The 7,634-nt window shown below is 52.9% G+C and overlaps 1 protein-coding gene and 1 pseudogene across 2 annotated transcripts in view; both read left to right on the top strand.

Moving 5' to 3' along the window:
• The window catches only part of CACNG8 (calcium channel, voltage-dependent, gamma subunit 8), a 53,597-nt gene extending 47,636 nt beyond the window's left edge, over positions 1-5,961 (top strand). The window contains exon 7 of the mRNA XM_011980083.1: positions 5,897-5,961. Coding sequence (XP_011835473.1) covers positions 5,897-5,961 — 65 coding nt within the window. The remainder of the gene's footprint in view (positions 1-5,896) is intronic.
• Positions 5,962-6,540: 579 nt separating this feature from the next.
• Positions 6,541-7,232, top strand: LOC105539324 (annotated as a pseudogene). Its single transcript, XR_001006033.1, has one exon. The product of XR_001006033.1 is annotated as an uncharacterized LOC105539324 (transcript).
• Positions 7,233-7,634: the final 402 nt, after the last annotated feature.

The raw sequence follows: 7,634 nt of genomic DNA, 5'->3' as shown, positions 1-7,634 counted from the left end.
CCCTCCTCCCCCTCCGAAGCAGGGACCCCGAGGGAGGGGGCAGGGGAGGGAGGGGGCTGCTGTGAGGGAGCGTCGTGTTTTATTTTTTTGTGGGCTCTATGGGGAGGGGGGAGGGCCATGGTGTTTTTTGCAGTTTCGAGATGTTTTCTTTTTCACGTTTTGCTGTGTGCATGGGGTGGCGGGGCGCGGGGAGGGGAGGGAGGGACTCCCAGCCCAGCCCAGCCCAACTCCTGGAGAGGAGCCCGTAATACACAAATACATAGTTACACCCACAAACTATATATATGCCCTATATAAAGAGACACAGCTAAGGGACGCAGAAAGGCAGAAAGAAGGGTTGGACGCGGGCATTCATTCATGTTTTTCATTCATTATTCCACAAAGGCTTATTAAGCACCTACTGTGTATCAGGCACAGGTACATGAGAAGGCATTGGAGCAGGGGACACGAACGAGGCACAGAAAGGGCCTCCTCGTTCATTCATTCCCGGCAATTTATTTGTGTGCCTTAAAAAGCTAGGCATTGTGCTCCGTGCTCAGCGTGCAGGAGGCAGGAAAACAGCCAGGGGTCCCGACATCTCATAGAGTAAACATCTTGTGCATGAGACAGGCATTAATCGATCATGTACATACACAATAAATTACAGTTAGGCTATAGGAGAAATGAGATGCTATGAAATGCTCCATCAAGGGAGCCTAACCCAGTTGTGAGGAAGAGATTTCAGTGGACAGTGAAAGGATGAGAAGAAGCCAGCAGGGCGGAGCTGGGGTGGAGTGTGGCAGGCAGAGCAGCACTTGCAAAGGCCCGGGGGCAGGAAGGAGCTTGCAGCGAGGGCTGAAGGGTAGTGAGGCAGGTGAGCAGGGACCAAGGTGAGGCTGGAGACGCAGACAGGGCCAGATTGTGCAGGTACTCATAGGCCAGGAGTTTAGATTTTATTCTAGGGATGGTGAGGGCCATGGAATGGGTTTAAGCAGGACCCTAATGTGAATGGTGTACAAAGGGAAGACAGGAACTTGGAGACAAGAGTAAGAGGTGGAGATATGCTGAAATACAGCATAAAACATGGGCACTGGCCCTTGGAGCTCACACTCTTGTGGGAGGAAGCACATAATTACACAAATAGTGAAGCATAGACATGGTGTCTGGTGTGCAGGAGAAGCCCTGGGGTTTGCAGACTCATGTGTCTGTCACTCATTCATTCAGCCACTCGCCCGTTGCCATTTTTGGCCATCTGCTAAGGTACTGGGAAGTGTTAGGATCCAGGTACCCAGGGGTGAAACAGACTCTAGCCCTGCTCTCAAGCAGTTTATTGTCATCAAACACCGCCATCCAGGCAGGGCAACTGGTGCTGGAATGGGAACCACAGTGGGTACCGTGGCACACAGTGGACAGAGTGACCAACTGCCAGGAGTGGGCAGCACTCGGAGGAGGCTTTGTGGAAAATATGATGCCCATTCTGGGTCTTAAAGAGATGAGTGGGCATCTTCCGGGTGATGAAGGGCGTGAAAAAGGCTTGTGGGGCCAAAGAACAACTTGGGTAAAAACCGGGGGGAAGCGAACAAGCATGACGTATTGGGGTCAGTGCTGATAGTTCTGGGATGCTGATGTACAAGGTGGGGCTGGGAGATGAGGCCGGGAAAGTAGCTACAAGCCAGAGTGTAAAGGTACCAGTGTGGCCAGGTACGGTGGCTCATGCCAAAATCCCAGCACTTTGGGAGGCTGAGGCTGGAGTATCACTTGAGCCCAGGAGTTTGAGACCAGCCTGGGCAACATGGCAAAACCCTGTCTCTACAAAACATTTAAAAAAAAAAAAATAGCCGGGCGTGGTGGAGCACACCTGGGGTCACAGCTACTCGGGAGGCTGAGGGAGGAGGATCACTTGAATCCAAGAGTTGGAGGCTGCAGTGAGCTAGGATTGTGGCACTACACTCCAGCCTGAGCAACAGAGTGAGACCCTGTCTCAGAACAAAAGAGAAAAAGGTGCCTGAGTTCCAGGCAGAGGGATTGAGGCTTTATTCTAAGGATGGTGAGAGAGGATGATAGTTGAGCTGGGGCAAGGATTGGGGGGTGGAGAGGAGGGGATGAGTTTGAAGTTCACTGAGAAGGCAGAGGGGACAGTGCTCAGTGGGCTTCCCTTCCATATTTGCTCAGCAAGTACTTCCTGAGGACTCCCCTGAGGCCTTGTGCTGGGCGGTGCTGGGAGTGTCGAGGTGGTTTTTATCTTGCCCTGCTCTCAAGGGGCTCTCAGTCTGGTGGGAAAGCAGGCACAGACGCAGCATGAGGAGGGCATGGCAGCAGTGGTGCCGTGCTGCCAGGGGCTCTGCGTGCCCTTATCTTGAGCATATAGGGCTGTGGAAGGGTACAGATCACAGCTGAGTGTTCAGAATTTCTCTCCGAGGCCTGTGTGGAAGGACCAGGAAGAGACACTGAAGGTCAAGGTCTCTAGGAAGAATTCTGCCAAGGCGGTTTCAGGAAGAGACGCTGGGAAACGTAGGAAAAGGAATACAAATTAGTGAGACGGAGAAGTGCTGAGTGAGAGAGAAGGATAGGTGGAGAGAAGAGGGATGCCGGAGCGGGTGTTAAAAGGGACAGATCTGGCTGGGTGCAGTGGCTCCTAATTCCAGCACTTTGGGAGGCTGAGGCAGGTGGATGAGGCAGGCGGATTAAGCTCAGGAGTTCCAGACCAGCCAACATATTGAGATCTTGTCTCCATAAAAATTAGCCGAGTGTAGTGGTGCATGCCTGTAGTCCCGGCTACTCAGGAGGCTGAGGCGAAAGGATTTCACTTGGGCCTGGGAGGGTGAGACTGCAGTGACCCGTGATGGCACCACTGTACTCCAGCCTGGGAGAAAGAGCAAGACTCTGTCTCAAAAAAAAGAAAAGAAAAAAGAGACAACAAATAGTTGCTGGAAGAGGGAGAGAGAATGAACTGGTTAGGGGAGAGTGGGTTCTAGAGTCCGAAGGCCAAACAAAACGAGAATGAGGTGGAGGGTGGGCACGAGGAAGAGCAAGATGGGGAGGGAGGGGGAGGGAAGGAGAGACCAAAACTAGTAGTCACAGACAGAGAAAAAGTCAAAGCCAGGAAGGTGATACAGAGAAGAGAGAAGAGGAGAGAGACTGACAGGTGCACAAATCAGAGAAGTCCCAGAGGTGACAAAAACACGACCACAGAGATGGTGATGGAAAGGTAAGCCGGAGACAGAGATTCGCACGAAAAGCAACACGGAGACTCAGAAGCAAGCACGGCGTCAAGGAATGCTCCATTTCTGGTGTGTTGTTTTCCCAGTATTCAACAAATACTTGAGTGCCAACCTGTTCTAGACCCAGTCTAGGCCCAGGGGATGTGGTGACAAATAGACAGACAAGGGCCTGCTCTCCTGATACTCACCGGAGAGATAAACAATAAATCATATCATTTCAGTAACCAAAAAGTGCTTTAAAAATTAAGCAGAAGGCCGGGTGCGGCGGCTTACGCCTGTAATCCCAGCACTTTGGGAGGCCGAGGCTGGTGGATCACTTGAGGTCGGGAGTTCGAGACCAGCCTGGTCGATATGGTGAAACTCCATCTCTACTAGAAAATAAATAAATAAATTAGCTGGGTGTGGTGGTGTGCCTGTAGTCCCAGCTACTTGGGAGGCTGAGAAAGAAGAATCACTTGAACCCGCGAGGCAGATGTTTCAGTAAGCCGAGATCGCGCCACTGCACTCCAGCCTGGGCGACAGTGAGTGGTAACAGAATAACAGAGCAAGGACGACTTTAGATGAGGTACTTGGAGAAGACCTTGTGGCAGAGGTCACAGAGGCGTGGATTGTGAGAAGGAAAGAGAGGTAAGAAAGTCTGGGGTCCAGGCATTCTGTCCACCGGAAGCAGCCCCAAAGCCCGGAAGAGTAGCAGGTCTTCAAGGGGGCCGGTGCGGTGGGCAGATCCGTGATAGGAGAGAGGCCCAGGGTAGGGGCTGATCAGTTAGGGCCTTGGATGCCTGGGAACAAATCTGAATTTTATTCTAGAGCTGACGGGAAGTCCTTGGAGGGTGTTGAGCACAGGCATGCCATGATCATATTTTTATTTATTTATTTATATTTATTTTGAAAAAGAGTCTTGTTCTGTCTCAGGCTGGAGTCCAGTGGGCCAATCTCGGCTCACTGCCAACCTCCGCCTCCCGAGTTCAAGTGATTCTCCTGCCTCAGCCTCCTGAGTGGCTGGGATAACAGGCATGTGCCACCACGCCCGGCTAATGTTTTTGTATTTTTAGTAGAGACGGGATTTCACCATGTTGGCCAGGCCAATCTCAAATTTCCGGCTTCAAACGATCCACCTGCCTCGGCCTCCCAAAATGCTGGGATTATAGGCGTGAGTCACTGCGCCCGGCCTCATATTTTTATTGAAACAAGAACAGCAGAGTTACATTGCTGGGCTGAGCATACGTAGACTTCAGGAGTCAAAGTTGAAGGAAGGAGGTAGTCGGCTGTTGCTTTCCTCTGGTTAAGGCTGCTGGAGGCCTGGACCAAGGTACAGTTAGTGGGATAGAGGAAGTGGAAGAAGGCATGGGATTTTGGAGGCAGAGCCTGCAGTGGTGGTGAACTGGATGTCATAGAGGAGGGAAGGAGAAGGAACCAGGAAGAAAAGAACTCTTGGAATTGGGCATGCGCATCTCTGATGGGCGCCGATGAGGATTGTTACCAGGAACGGGGAGACTGGGATCAGGAAAGCGGCTTTGGGAGGGAGAAACCAAGGCTTCTCTTTTGGATGTGTCAAGATAGAGATGCCTTTGAGAAATCCGAGTTGGGGTATCAAATAGCCGGTTGGATATGTGAGACTGGAGTCTGGGGGAAAGAGAGGTCATGGCTCAAAAATGTAAGTTTTGGAAACGTCAACATATAGGGGACATTTAAAGCCACAGGACTGGGTGATGTGGCCTAGCAGGTGGGTGGGGACAGAGAAATGACCCTGGCCAGAGCCTTGGGGACATCTACATCTTGAAGAGAAGGGGATGTAGCAAAGCGAGCTTAGGAGTGATCTCGAGGTGGGCTGAAACCAGGAGGGTCACAGAGGGCAAATGCACCTTTGTGTTTCAAGAAGGGAAGGAGACAGCCGGCTGTGCCAAGGGCTGCTGAGAATCGGAGAAGGATCTAGAAAGCGGAGTGACCATGAGGTTTGATGACATGGATGGGGTTGGTGATCTTGACAAGATGTCAGTTCAGTGCAGTGGTGGGGACGGAAGCCCTGCTGGAGTGGAGGGGAGAGAGAATTTGGGGGGAAGACAGAAGGAACGGGAATTCAGGCAATTTTGTGTGTTTGTGTGTGTGTGTAACTGACATAAAGGCCAGGTGCGATGGCTCACGTGTGTAATCCCAACACTTTGGGAGGCCGAAGTGGGTGGATCACTTGAGGTCAGGAGTTCGAGACCAGCCTGGTCAATATGGTGAAACCCGGTCTCTACTAAAAATACAGAAATTAACCAGGCGTGGTGGTGCACGCCTGTAATTCCAGCTACTTGAGAGGCCGAAGCAGGAAAATCGCTTGGGCCTGGGAGGTAGAGGTTGCAGTGAGCCAAGATCACACCACTGTACTCTAGCCTGGGTGACAGAGCAAGACTCTGTCTCAAAAAAAGAAAAAGAGCAAAAAAAAAAAAAAAAAGACACTGAAAGGAAATAGGGAGACATGCAGACAGGGAGATGGCAGGCAGAAAAATGCACCCTGCAATTAGCTGTCGTAGCAGGCAGGAGCAAGAGAGATGGGGAGGCCCAGGGTCAGGAGGGGAAGATGAATTCAGGGGGCAGGGAAGAGGGGATGCTGTCAGCTAGCCTCTGGCAGATTCCCTAGCCAGGGCTGCTCTGCCCGGCTCCTGTCTCTTGCTGCTGTCAGCGCCGGGCACACTCTGGGATTCCCCCTGTAGACCCGGTCAAGACCTATCGAGCTGAAGGGGAAGAACAGGCTTTCATCATTCATTTTCAGAAATAAACATTCATTCAGTTCTTGGAAATACTTCCTGGCGAGGCATGGTGGCTCATGCCTGTCATCCCAGCACTTTGGGAGGCCAAGACAGGAGGATTGCTTGAGGCTTGGCGTTTGAGACCAGCCTGGGCAATATAGTGAGGCCCCATCTCTACAAAAATAAAAAAATAGCTGCAGTGTGGTAGCTCACGCCTGTAGTCCTAGATACTCGGGAGGCTGAGGTGGGAGGATTGCTTGAGCCCAGGAGTTTAAGGTTGCAGTGAGCTATGATTGCACCATTGCACTTCAGGCTGGGCCACAGAGCAAGACCCTGTCTCAGAAAAAAAAAAAAAAAGAGGAAGGAAGGAAGAAGGAGTCAAAGAAATAAAGTCAAAGACGAGAAGGTGATACAGAGAAGAGAGAAAAGGAGGAGGAGAGAGACTGACAGGTACACAAATCAGAGAAGTGCCAGAGGTAACGAAACACAATCACAGAGGCAGGGAGAGGTAAGCTGGAGAAAGACTCAGAGATTGGCACAAAAAGCAACGTGGAGACTCAGAAGCATACACAGTGTCAAGGGATGATCAATAAAAAGAAAAAAATATTTCCTGAGGACTTCCAAGTACCAGGCCCTGCGATCTCAGAGCCACTTCTGTCCCATCTCTGCCCTTGGAGGGGGAACAGGTAGTCCAGACAATTAGAGGACAGAGGGGGCTGTGTTCTGACGGGGCCATGCAGGCATTGAGGAAACACAGCGGGCCCCTCCCCTGGCTGGGATGGGGATGTCTGTGTGCCATCATCTCACTCCATCTGCTCATTCCTTTGCTCATTCATCTATCCATTCATTCGCGTCACCTCATGCACATTTTCCAAGGCTGCCTGTGGCCTGGCCCTGTGCCGGGTAGAGCTGAGGATGCCAAGGTGAAGGTGAATTCCTCCTGTGCCTGGCCCCGGCCCCAGTCTGCTGGAAGAACCAGACACAGACAATCACATTGCGGGGAAACGCGTGCTCCATCCGAAACGTCCAGAGCAGGGGGTGGGCAGGGAGGCCCAGCGTGCACCAGGACCTTGCTCAGGTCGGCACCAGGCCTGCCTGGAGCAGCCAACTGTGGGAGAAGGAGTTGGTGAAAGATGGGCCCCACCTGGGCCATGCACAGAAGGGCTGAGGGGTAGGGGGCGAGGGGTTGAAGATCAGGCCCTGCCGCCATGCCACACGGCTGTCCTCTGTCCCTGCCCCTGGGGGAGCTGAAACTGCATGGAAGGTCCTCCAGGGGTGCCCCGTCTAATAAACTCGATGAAGAGGAGTGCCGCCGTCATTCTGTGTCCCTGACAGCCGGTCCCCGCTGAGGCCTGTGCTTTCTCCAACATGGGAATCAGTCCTTCTATCCTTCAAGACCCAGGGTTCTGGCCTCAGTCTCCTCCTCCAGGTCCAGGAGTCTGGGTCTGCCAACCCCTTGACCAGGAGTCCAGGCCCCAGACCCTCCTCCCTCAGACTCAGGATTCCAGGCCCCCAGACTCTCCTCCCTCTGACCCAGGAGTCCAGGCCCAGCCCCTCCTCCCTCAGACCCAGGAGTCCAGGCCCCAGCCCCTCCTCCCTCAGACCCAGGAGTCCAGGCCCCAGCCCCTCCTCCCTCAGACCCAGGAGTCCAGGCCCCCAGACCCTCCTCCCTCTGACCCAGGCGTCCAGGCCCAGCTCCTCT

The sequence above is a fragment of the Mandrillus leucophaeus genome, unplaced genomic scaffold, assembly GCF_000951045.1.
Source record: "Mandrillus leucophaeus isolate KB7577 unplaced genomic scaffold, Mleu.le_1.0 Scaffold104, whole genome shotgun sequence".
Lineage (NCBI taxonomy): Eukaryota > Metazoa > Chordata > Mammalia > Primates > Cercopithecidae > Mandrillus > Mandrillus leucophaeus.
The sequence above is the reverse complement of the archived record's forward strand: the minus strand, read 5'-3'. Positions and strand labels throughout refer to the sequence as shown.